The sequence below is a fragment of the Protobothrops mucrosquamatus genome, unplaced genomic scaffold (genome assembly GCF_001527695.2).
Source record: "Protobothrops mucrosquamatus isolate PMUCROS unplaced genomic scaffold, P.Mucros_1.0 scaffold1038, whole genome shotgun sequence".
Lineage (NCBI taxonomy): Eukaryota > Metazoa > Chordata > Lepidosauria > Squamata > Viperidae > Protobothrops > Protobothrops mucrosquamatus.
In genome coordinates, this window is record NW_015387270.1 from 213,249 (window position 1) to 226,226 (window position 12,978).

The following is a 12,978-nucleotide window of genomic DNA, read 5'->3' on the forward strand; positions in this document are numbered from 1 at the left end:
TTATTATTATTATTATTATTATTATTATTATTATTATTATTATTATTATTATTATTATTATTATTATTATTATTATTTAGCCTAATCAGTTTTACATATCTTGAACATTGCTTAGAACATTGGAGTAAGAGTGGAAATGCTATTTTAGTGTTTTTATATAAAAGAATGACTTAACCTTGCCCCACTAGGGACAAAATAGGTTTGCGATGAAGGCAACCTCACAAATATGGAAAGTAAGGATAGGCCCCAAGACTCTAATAGCTAACAAATATCTCCATTTTCATTTTCTTTGTTTTCCTGTGGGTTCAAAAGTATTGTTAATACTTCAGTAGCACCCTACTTCCTGCTCTTGGTGATCAACAATAGCCATATTCTTGCACCTACAACAATGGAATCCTAAATCCTGGGAACTCTCATGAAACCTTTATACCAGAAACCAAGTCCTGTGTAGAGATGAAGGAGGAAGTGGGCAAATTTAACTTTTGGAGGCCAGAAGCAAGTTAGAATAGTATGCTTCAAGACCTCCAAAAGATGTCACCAAATATCTCTTTTCTATGATTTCAGAGTACAAGACACAGAATGATGGACATTTGTTGCAGGAAGTTAGATTCTGAATGTATATTAGAATAAACACATTCTTCACTGTAAGCATTGTTTAATACTAAAATCAACCAGGAAATGATTGGCTCCCCTTAACCAGATTGGTCCAAGTAGTTCCTAGACAGCTTTAATATGCACTGAACAGTACTGAACAGGGATCGGACCTGATGACCTAAATGACTTTTTCCAATGTTATGATTTTACTTCAGTGATTCTATTACAGTATTTTTTTATTCAGATAGTTTTCTTTCCATACATCTGATTTGATAATGGTGTCTGTGTGCATGTGTGTTTAATTACCGTAGCCATTTTTGCCCCTCAAGATTATTTTTGGAGAGTAAGTAGATAAGGGATAGTCCAGAAAGTATATGGGAAGGAAATTCCTTCCTGATAACTTTTCACTCAAAAGCAATGGTGGGTAACTGTAAGATTATATTGTAATTAACAGCGATCAACACGGGAGGAAGTGGATATAAAACATTCAGGGTTTTTTTTTTTAAATTTTGGGATACTTGGAGGGAAGATTTGAAAAACAAAGCATGTTCTTATAGCCTTGAAGATTAAAGATTAAAGAAAGATGATTGAATATGTAGGACAGGCTATGTGTTGTCTGGCCCTGTTCCAGTACAGGATGTACTGGTCATCTTTTTGTTTAAAGATAGGCTAAGATAACATAGTACATACTACAACTCCCATCATTTATAGCCAGCATACTTCCAATCATGAAACTATGAGTCACAGGGAATGTGATCTAACACATGTACTCCTTAATTTGGAAGGGCACCAGGTTGAGAAGAGCTGGCTCAAAAATTTAGAAACTTTTTTTTTGTAATTAAAATTGAGACACTTCTGATCTCATCGAGTTCAGCAGCGTCAGACTGGGCATCTTCAGGAGGTGAGGTGGTGGTGGTAAAAAAAAGTCGAGATAGACCACCACAGTGTGATCCAAGGTGGCCTGTGATGCACACCCAAAAAAAGCAGAACTTCAACCAGTTACAATTGCTATCGTGCCTCCCCCTCCCATACACAATACATAGAGAAACTCCTAGATTCAGGAAATATAGATTAGAGTGTTTTTGTTGTTGTTGTTTCACTTACGGCTTTCCTCTTCCTTTAAAGACCAATAAATTTACCTCATTTGCACTTTGTTTTGCATTGTTGAGGTTTGCTATTTGCAATGTATGAAATGAATACAGTCGTGACAAAAGAGGAGCTAGATGTTTGAAACAGCGCTTTGGAGGATAAAAACAGAATACTTTATTTAATGTTTAGACAAGGATAACTTTTCCCTGTTGTGATTAAAATAGCTTGTGCTAACAAGCAAACTGAGCTGGTTGATCAGCAAATGTCTGATGGATTTAAGAAAGAATCAGCATTAAATGAGAATCAGCAACATATGTGTGACTTGACCACAGAAGGAAAATAGTACGGTATTTTGTTTTGTTTTGTGCAGCTATATTTAGAAACCCCCTAAGCTCCAATAATATTTGAGGATATGTCACAATAGCAAGACTGATCTAATAGAATTAGGTTCTATCTCACTGTTCTCCTATCCCACTCCTCCAGACCAAAACCCTGGATAATAAGGATTTGCTTTAAAAAAAAACTGTCCTAATTAACTTTGGCGGTAGAGTAAGAACCAAACTCCATATGGTTCTCAACAGGTTATCTATTTTTTTGTAAATGAAAGGGAGGAGGTAAAACTTACTGGGAGATGTGCTTTTGAGTAAAACAAGGCAGCGGAGAAAGGGACAAGCATTCCTCTACCATCCCCACATCCTTCTCGATTCAAAGGAGCTTTCCAAAAGACCAATCAGAACTACATTACAAGCTTTTGCCCATAAATCCTAGCATGTTCCTTAAGAATCGAGGGAATGCCAAATAAATAAATAAACAAACCACATGCATCATTGTGAAATCATTCACATCATTGTGAATAATGTCATTATTGCTCTTCCTCCCTCCCCAATGAAACTCATCATTGGAATTTAGGGAAATCAGAGTCAATTTTCATCTGGTTGTTCCTAGTCACTCATCCAACTTTTCATTTCTTTGGCTTGATTATATGATTGTTTAAATATGTGGCATTGCAAAAGCATTTCCAGACAAATTTTCCTCCAGGTTCTTCTTGATTTTATCTCGGCTAAAGAGTTTGCTTTTCTGCCTCAAAACAACAGATTAGATACAGATTGGAAAATTTGAATGGCTGAGATTTTAAGTAATTGAAAGTAAGGGAAAGTAACAACAGAGAGCCTGAAAAGTAATGCTGCTTCGTTTGTTCCCATCAGTATTTCCATTGAGTGTTTTCTCCTGTGAAGAAAGCTTTCACTTGCTGGGAAATAATAATGGTCAAGGCATATTTCTCTCTTGACCATGCTTGTAAAGTAGTTGAACTGGTTGGTCACTGTGTGACAGAGAAAACTGGACTGGATAGGCCATTACAGTAGCCTGATTCCATAGGATATTTCTTTGGTCCAGATAGTCAGTGATCGTGTTACATAGGTGCAGAATGGTATGTGAAATAAGAAAACAGAACAAGCTTAAAATAAAAAAAAACCTTCAGAGTAGGATAGAAATAACAGCAGTAGAAAAATATAAAAAATGCAGAAAACTAAGCCAATGACTTGCCAAGATAGGATTGCTTTTGATTATGCATATGCAGAGCAAGACTCAGCTGAGCATCCTAAGTGGGGAGTAGGTTGGTATGGGAAGCAGTGGTCCTTTAGCTAGCTCAGTCTAAAACTACTGGAATTTTAAAGGTGAAAGCCAACATTCTGAATTAGAATTAGAAACAAAGTGGGAACTTTTGAAGATGCTTATGAACTCAGGGAGAGATGATAAAAAAGTAGGCTTCTGTCAGCACTTTTGCTGCCACGTTCTGTAAAATCCATATAATCCCACAAAATGGTGAAATTACCTTGTTGTTGTTAGTTGCGAAGTTGTGTCCGACCCATCACAACCCCATGGACAACGTTTATCTAGACTAGAGCACCTTTTTTCAACCTTGGCAACTTTAAGATGTATGGATTTCAGCTCCCAGAATTCCCCAGCCTGCCTGGAAATCCACACATCTTAAAGTTGTCAAGGTTGAGAAACACTGATTTAAACTTAATCAGATAATCTTGCGAAGATAGGTAGATAAAAGTGCCAAGTCCAGTCTAAACATCTGGCTGACTATACAAGCAACCACAACCACAACAAAATACCCTGCGCCTATATTTTCAGTTGTTACCTAAATAATTCTTAATTCCTTGGTTAGGATTTTAGTTATCAAACTTCTACTGTGAATTGAACTGTAGATTACTACTGTTACTACTATTTCTACTACTAATTGTTTAAACTTGTGTGCTGTCCAACTCTCAGTGACAGATGATCTCTGATGTACTCTTTCTTTCATAAGGAAAATAGCAGGTTGTCCAACTGATTGTCAGGAAGAATATACCTCCCCCCCAAAGAAATACAGACATTGGAATGGTCAAGCTTTACAAGTCTCTGCTCCACCACATACAAAGAAGATCAGCAATTTCATCTCACCTTTACATTATTTTTTTTATTGTTTTGGATGTATATGTTTAGCAGTTATACTTGTGTAAGAGAGTTACAGATGAAAAGATCAGCGAGACAATCTAGTTGCACTATGAAATGAATGCACAACCAAATGAGCCAATATCGCTTATGAACACACTTGCACATGCACACACACACCCATATATACAAAAAGCATGGCAACTGTGTAAAATGAAGATAGGAAGTTGCTATTGATTGAGTTAGCCTATTTATTCTTTTAGCATGGCTAATTTTTATTTATTTATTTATTCCATTTCTAGAGCCACCCAACTGGGCTATATTAACTGGTAATATCTTTCCAGAGCTTTAACCCTCTATGGAGATATTAGAGACTGAATTTAGGTCCATATACATGCAAACCATGTATTTTAATTACCAATGATTGCTCCTCCTACTTACTTTGCTAATAGCCAAGCACTGAGAGGGTGGGACCAGCTCTAGGCCACATGAGGTAACCATATTTCGTTGTCAGTGAGTACAATCCAAAGGTGCACCTCAAAGGCTTTTGCAGTGAGTTCCACATATCATCCACATATATATATAACTATCTGGAATAGCCAGGTTTGCTAAATGGCTAAAATTACATCCAACTCACTTTCAGCCAGTTTTATTATCCCTTCTCATCCATATTTCCTGGGAGATGGAAACTACTCCGTTTGAAGCTCCAAATGTATTACTTATTACAGAAAGAGGCCATACAAATGTAGTCTTGTATCTGCTCTGTGGATCCATATGGAGGTTCAGATGGAATTTAGAAGCCTCTTATAAGGCCAGGGCTACTAGCTTTGGGGTAGCAGATGATCCAGTTTAGCAGATGATCTCCTCGGAAAGCAGAAGATCCCAAATGCAATTTTTGACATCTTTAGTAAAAACACGAACGGGCAACCATGTAGCCCTCAATTTAATTTCAGAGGATTCAGTCTAATTCAAGAAGCCCTTTGCAAGAGCAATCTATCCTGCTCATTATATGGGAGAAGAGGAAGTTAGAGAATTATCAAATTAGAGACAAAGGAATGCCAGAAAGAGACAATAGTGGCCTAAGCATAGTTCATTTCAACTTCGTTCACTCCTAAGTAACGCATCCTTTGACAGAATAAAAATTGTACCCTTCCTTATTTGAGTAATGAGTCAGCAGGTAATGGAAATGACTAACTTTTTGCGTGCAGATCCACTTCTGGTTAGAGCATGCAATATTTGGCTAGATCATGTATAAAAAAATCTGCTCTAATAGAACACATTTTCAGCCATTATCACACCATCTTAAAGATCAATCTAACTATCGAAAATCTATAAGCTGTGACAAGCCTTATCCTATTTTATTTAGTTCTTTGATCCATCTAATCTTGTGTTATCTAGTCCATTTAGCATTTTTGTTTTTACAATGTGGGAGGTTTTCTCCCGGCTTTCTAGTCTATTTAGCTTTTTCTGTTTTTTAGGATGTGGGAGGTTTTTCCCAGTTTTTCTGCCTTCTGGCTGGAATACTGAGGTCAGATGGTATTTCTGACTGCAAACCTGAGCTGGGCCATTGTGCTGTGTATGAGCCCACCCTTTATGGTGCTCATCTGACAGCAGTGGGGATAGGTCTCTGCTCTCATGAATACTGCATAGTTCAGTAACTTGTTCTGTTTTGAGGTCTTCCTTAGCCACTGGCAGCCATCACAGGACATAGGGGATGTGTCACCTGCTGCGGGACTAAGAAAAAGAAAGGAAGCTTCCTCAGCTGCTGATCTGTATGTCAGGCTCTTAAGGTCAGAGCAGTGGCATATAGAGAATGGGTTTTACTCTCTCTCTCTCTCTCTCTCTCTCTCTCTCTCTCTCTCTCTCTCTGTGTACATACACATACAGACAGACAGACATATACTCATATTGGCATCTGAGCATGTAAAAATCATAATGTTTCCGTTAAAAAGGGCAATAATGGCAAAGAAGGCCATTATCAAACGGTGATCTTTCAAATGCCAACCTTGACTGATTGATTCACTATGTTAACGGACAGATGAAGAAGGTGCTTGAGGTGGTGGGATCTGCAATTCTTTGCCTTTGGAGTTCACAAAATTAAGGAAATTCAGCGACTTGAAGCAATTTTTCAAGCTACCCCATAGCTGCTGGAAACGGAGCTTGACAGTCCAGAATAAATGACACCATCCATTCCCCATTATCTTGATGCCTTCCTGGGTAGACAGGTATCTGCAGTGAAGAGCTTTTTTTTCCAGTTGTCCACATTAAAACTTTTTTTGGGGGGAGAAAAAAGGGAGTGTTTACATTCCTGGAGGGCCTGGAAATCCACGTAAACCTCGTAAACCAGGATCCCCTTTTCGGCCCTTCGGCCCTAAAGGACCAGGGGGCCCGAGTTTGCCTGGGATGCCTGGTTTCCCCTGTGGGCCAGGTGGGCCAGGTGGACCAATGGCCCCCTCAGGCCCTGGAGATCCAGGGTCCCCTTTGGGGCCTGTCCGCCCCTTGGAACCCCCTTGTCCAAAGCTACCCTTGCTTCCTTTGAATCCAGTGGGGCCTTTTGTGCCCACAGTGCCTCTCTCGCCTTGAGGTCCAGGAGGTCCGGGAGGGCCCAAGGAGCCTTTTGGCCCAGGAGGGCCCAGACTCCCCATGTCACCCTTTACTCCTCTGCTTCCAGGTGGCCCTTTAATGCCAAGATCTCCTCTGAATCCCCTGGGGCCAGGAGGGCCAGGAACACCTGGAGAAAGAGAAGAGGCAAGGAAAGACTAAGCAAATGGGCAGCAATACCTTTTTTTTTGTTTTTTTAAAAACAGGTTTACATTGTTCATTATAAAAATCATCCCGAATAGTATGCAAAATAAAATTATTACACATTATACAATCATTTCAGTAAAAATAATGATGGATAAAGCCCAGGAAAGAAGCAAAAATAGCTGAAAAAATGGCATCTTCTGATTCAATGGTAATCTGTAGAAGATGACACCCAAAAACAATCTCCTTTGATGACCGTAAGGATCCTCAAGTAAGGATGCTGTAGCCCAGGGTGCCACAAGCACAGACGGTGGGGCCCACATGGCCTGCCAGTACCCCTTTATGGATCCAAATCCCCCAAGAGTGGGCGAAGTAAATATTTATCCCATTTTTGCAGTGTAGGATTTTTGAGGAATTTTAAGAGAAAAAAAACCCAGCCTGGTTGAAGGATTTAAACCTGGTTGAAGGGTACCCATTTCATCCCTTAAAACTTTCTAACCTCCCCCCAAATCTTTTGGAGTTTTGGGCATAATTATTTTGAAGTACCACCCTTAATATGCTTAGTAGTGCCTGGTATAATTCCTGACTTGATGAAATGGACATGAATTGATTAGAAGAGCAGCTTAAAAACTGAAGAAGCTTCTTGGATGAGAAGTTAAAGGTCTTCAAGGAAAAACAAAAAAAATCCAGTTGCCTTTTGCAAAAGCACCTTTGGGACAGCAGCTTAAGAGGAATGAGGAATGTTTAAGGAATGAGCAATGGACAGAAATGTGCATTGGGTGGGCCACATAAACTCTTCTGCCATCCTATAATCCTCTGTAACTTCAGGACATATTTTGGACGGCACTGTTTTTGTGGAAGCACCATTACTTCATCCTGCCTGAGACACAAAATAGCCTGACTTAGGCCCAAGACATATCAAGTGCACTAAGGCATTTTGGATTTGCTTGCTTTCGCATTTTCATGTTTGTTTTGGCATGTTTTTTTCCCAGTTTGCAAATGTAATAATTACAACATGTCATATGCATTTTGTGCATTCTTCTTAAAGCACATATTTTGTATACGTTTCCCTCTAAAACAAGAATTTTGTGACTTTTCTAATATGTGTAATTTTGTAGGCTATAATACTTGTTTGTACATATGTCCATAATATAATATTCTGAAAAGTGAGCATTTCATGAGTATGTAGTTTATTCCAAGTGCATTTTTAAATTCAGAAAGTGTTTCTAACTGAAGTTCCCCAGCATAACTGCAGAAAACAGGATTGAACAAAGTTTTGTTTTGAAATTCTGGGACAGAGTAGTAAAAGCAACATTAGTACTATAAACAACAGCTGTACTCCTTGCAAATAACTAGAGTTGTAAGCCCAAAATATCCAGAAGCATCAAAATGTCGAAAACCCCTGCAGAGAGGCAAAACATCTACATTCTGAAAATGTTTAGATAGTTCTTATAGCTTTTGGGGAGTGGAGGACAGACAGTTAGGGTAATTTTATGCAAGTTTTTCCTCTCTGAAAGTCACGGGGTTTGTAACAATCATGTATTATCCACTGGAGAATACAAGTTTTTTTTTTTTAAAAAAAGTTTTTTTAAAAAAATAATTAGGATAGTAAGATTGTTTTCTTTCTAAAATTGATGTTTTAAGGTAAAAGCAGATATTTTTCTTCATATACAGAAAGAGAGAGGGAAGGACATTCAATCCCATTATTATATGATAACGTGATACTCAGTTTTGGTATTGTAAGTCTCAATGGATGCTTAGCTAGTGGCAAAGTTTCCTTGCTTGCTGCAGACACATAATTCCTGCTGCCTAGCTTCAATTACTCATCTGAGAAGCATCTTTCCAAAATTCAAATTCTTGTTTTCTTTCACCCCAGGTAATGCATTTGACAGGCAGGTGGTAGACTGATGTAATTGTGTGTTACATTAAAATGGCACAAGCAGCAGTGCTCTCTTACTGCTGTGATAATACATCTATGCTCATTTATTGTTTAATTCTAAGTTGGAGAACCTGGAACTGCAAATAAATGCCTATTGACCTCCTGTTTTGATGAAACAATTCATATGGTGCCTTTTTAAAAAAGTGGCCAGAAACTGACAAAGCCAGAATTTTCACATAGATGTAAAAAAACTTACAAAGTATGAAGAGCTTTTCTTTATATATTCTAGGTAGGATATAACCTAATTAACTAATTAAAAAGTACAGGAAGTAAAAGTCAACAGTGCACTTTTCTATTCTGTAAAGATGACCAATAAGCTCTGGAGCAGCATTGAGAGAATCAAGGTTATTTGTCAAAATCCAATTACCTGGGTTTATGAGGTCAGCATTCAGAGGGAGGAAAACCACTAGTCTGGGAGATAATGGAATGGTGATTTTCTCTTTCTGTCTCTCATATTCACTTCTAAAAGGAAGTGGTGACTCTTCCGCTCAAAATTTAATACCAGTTTTGTGGCAAATAACATCTCTTGTTCCATGCAAGGTTTTTCTTTCTCAACTGTGTTGACATGTGGGAGTATCTAGTTCTATGCATGTGTGTTTAGAAATATTCTATTGAGTTTTCTAGGGCTTATTTCCAAGTAAAAGGGCATAGAATTTGCTCCATTGTGATCAATCATAAGAGATGGACTCACAAATTGCAATAAGCTATAGTTTGTTTTAACTTTGTTATATTGAATTGGGCAAGATGCTTGACTAATACATAACACTAAGCCATAAACTATGACTTACAGATCAAAACGATTGTATTCATACATTGCCCTAAATTAAAAAAAACAAATAAATTAATATAATACTTAACCCAATGTGTGAATCCAACCCTTACTTGCAAATGAATGCAGCCAGGTCTGACAGAGATCTAATGTGTTAGTAGGGTGCAGACATCACACCATGTCATAAGATGATTTACTGCTTCTCACTTATAAAGCTGTAAGATCCACTTATTGTAATGTAGCATTATATACAAACCAAAGTATATATAAGAGCTTGTTTATTAGACCATGGAGAAATAATTTGTGTAGACATGAGTTTTTTTGGAAAAAATTGTCCAAATTTGTGAGGGAGAAAAAAAATCATTCTGAATAACTTCCTCTTTAACCTTTGCCTCCTGCTCTCTTCAGTAATTCACATCAAAATTGTAACTCATTACATGGAAAATGTTTTACATAATCAGGAAAGTAACTAACAGATTAGTCATTTTGTGTACCCTGTTTGTTTGCTTGCTTTTTAAATTGAAAGCTTCTGTAGTCTTTATATTTGTATACTTTCCCAGGTAAGCTCAAAGATACCTTGTCTTTTAGTTTATGAGGTTTTTTATTCAGAAAAATATATTTCTAAGAAATTATTAATAGACTCTCCCACATATTCACAGTTCCATTAAACAGACGAAATGATTCTACATTAGGATCTTTTTATTTGGGAGATATTCACCTGGAAAACCAATCCTGCCATTTCTTTACCTTGTATAATGGTGATGTTCCTCAGGATCTCCCCATGATGGATATCAACAGCTTTCATCTCTTCCATGACCATTGAAAGGTTGCGAATGTTAAAGTTTAACCGGGCATTGAGCAGGCTAAAATGTTCTCGCAGAAGATCTGTGGTGCTTATCATGAGGCTGACTGATTTGTTCAGGTAGTAAAGCTCTTCAGCATGTGTGTGGAAGCCCAGTGTGCAAGAGAGTCGCACATCATCCAAGTACTTGAGCATGCTGTGGACATGGTTATCAGTGGCATTGATGTTGGTAAAGATTGTGCTGATCTCAATCTCATGGGATGACATACGGCCTTCTAAGGTCTGAAAGTGCTCAGCTGTCCGGTTTTGCATGTATTGAGTATGGTACTGAAAGTCATGCATGTTCTCCTCATGGTCATCCAAGAAAGAGGAGATATTGTCCAGCTGCAACTGTAAACTTGTTACTTGGAGTATGAGTTCATGCATACTCTCTGAGTTCTGGCTGATCCTTTGCGAGGCAATACCTAAATTAGTTTGAACATTCTTGACCAGGTCAGCTGTTTTGGAAGAGGTGGCCCTCAAGCTGCCAAACAGGCGGGTGTAGTTCTGCCACTCAGTCACAATCTTCTGTAGTGTCAGGGTCTCCTCATTTGTCTTTCTTTGGATGATCTGGATCCAGTCTGAGGTCTGCTTACTGGTAAAGTTTATCTGCTGCATAGCAATTTCAACATCAAAATGTTCTTGTGTTAGCTCCTTGAGTGAGCTGCCTAACTGAGAAGTGGCAGCCTGCCAGCCCATCACTTGAGCCAGAAAGAGGCTCAAACTCTGGTTGGCCTGCTGAACAGCAGAGAAACATCTATCCACTTCATCAGTTATCTTGCTGCTGGAAGATGAAAGCTGCTGATGGGCTTGTCCAGCACGATCAAGTAATACATCCTGGGCCAAGAGCTTCTTCTGAATCTCCTCCAGCTCTTTTTGCAATTTGCTAATCTCCTGTCCAAGTTGCCCTGTGTCATGACACAAAGAGCAGTTGTCCATTGATTTCTGATCTGAATGAAGGAGCAGAAGCATATCAGTTTAGTTGATAATACTGTTTTAATGTGGAAGTTTAAGCAATAAGTGATTACAGTTTCTTCCCATGACTAAATTATGAAGAACATATTAGGAAAATAATGTGCCTGCACAAAAATAAATACATGTTACAGAATCCAGTTTCCCTTGTTGCAGAATTTAAGCTAAATAATCACATAGCTTCCCAATGTGATTATCTGCAATCCAGTTTCCCTTGTTGCAGAATTTAAGCTAAATAATCACATAGCTTCCCAATGTGATTATCTGCAAATCACATAATTCCAGGAAGCTTGATCCTTGACACCTGAGGATGATATAAGCTGTTGTTAAACACAGCTGGAAACAGTAGGTTGGAGATGGCTGACCAAGCATACAAAATACTGGAGGCACTGGTGGCACTGCTTAATTTGTTGCTACAAGGTCCTGACCTGGATCTTGTTTTTCCTCCCATCATTGTAATCTGCTAATACCTAAGAAATGAGAAATGGATCACAGGTCTTTGACATCTAGTCTTATTTGAAGTTCAATTACCAAAATGTTGTTGAATAAATGGAAAACAAGTTCTAGCCACCATGTTTCTAAATTGTTCCTTAAATATTTTAAGTTATCCCAAAGCTATATGAGTCAATAACACATAAATCCAATTATTCAATGTAATGCCAAAGATATGCAGAAGCTTACTAACTGGATGATTTTTTCCTATACATAGCCAACCAGCATGTTATCGTATATGACTCCAAATTTCAAGATGAACCCTCCAAAGGAAGAGTAAAAAATCTTAACAATATTGTCTGATCCCAGTTTTCTTATATAAGATACCTACGCCAATTGGAAACTAATTGTGTCCATGTGACATAGTTGTGTATGCATGGATATATATCTCATGAGAAGTTATAATCCTCATAATGGGAAGGCCAGAACAGTAGCAGAGACTAATAACTACTAGTTAAAATCAGTTGTGTGTAAATAAGTTATTTCAGTTGATCCACAATCCTCATATACCATCCAGTCTCACAAACATCAACGAAACAATCATCATAGAAACATAATTCATGCACAATCCCTTCTTCCAGCAGAAACAGCAAGAAAGAAAAGAAGAAAGAGGGTGCAAGAAAATGAGAGAAAAATGTAATTACACTGGAAAGAGAAGAAAAGGGGGAACAAAAGTAGGTGGAGATAACAAGACGAGGTGGGGGTGGGGTGAGCCAGGGAGGTAAAATCTATGAAATTCTACAGAATGTTTATGACTAGATTAAAAGAAAAAGAAAAAGAGAGAAAAGGTATATGTAGGCAAGCAGTCTGTCTCAGCAACAGCTAATTTTTTAAGTTAATTTAAAGAAGCAGCTTTATTTGCAATCTTTTGTACCAAATGTCTATGGAGAGTCTTAGTCATCCAGGTCATGGTTGTCCCAAAGATGCTTTTTCAAGAGGCAACTGGACTTTCTTGTTATTCTTTACCTCCCTGGCTCACACCCACCCACTCACCCCAGAAGTCCAGTTGCCTCTTGAAAAAGCACCTTTGGGACAATTTTTTGTACCATTTGCCTATTCCTTTGTTTTAACAGGTTCTTCTGTTTTCTTATCAAC

General features: G+C 38.1%; 1 protein-coding gene across 1 annotated transcript in view; it reads right to left on the reverse strand.

Annotated features, from left to right (window-relative positions):
• Window positions 1-6,416: 6,416 nt before the first annotated feature.
• SCARA3 (scavenger receptor class A member 3) overlaps window positions 6,417-12,978 on the reverse strand; it is a 25,245-nt gene continuing 18,683 nt past the window's right edge. The window contains exons 5-6 of the mRNA XM_029284861.1: window positions 10,326-11,369; window positions 6,417-6,856 (exon numbers count right to left, since the gene is read on the reverse strand). Coding sequence (XP_029140694.1) covers window positions 6,426-6,856; window positions 10,326-11,369 — 1,475 coding nt within the window. The 3' untranslated portion in view covers window positions 6,417-6,425. The remainder of the gene's footprint in view (window positions 6,857-10,325; window positions 11,370-12,978) is intronic.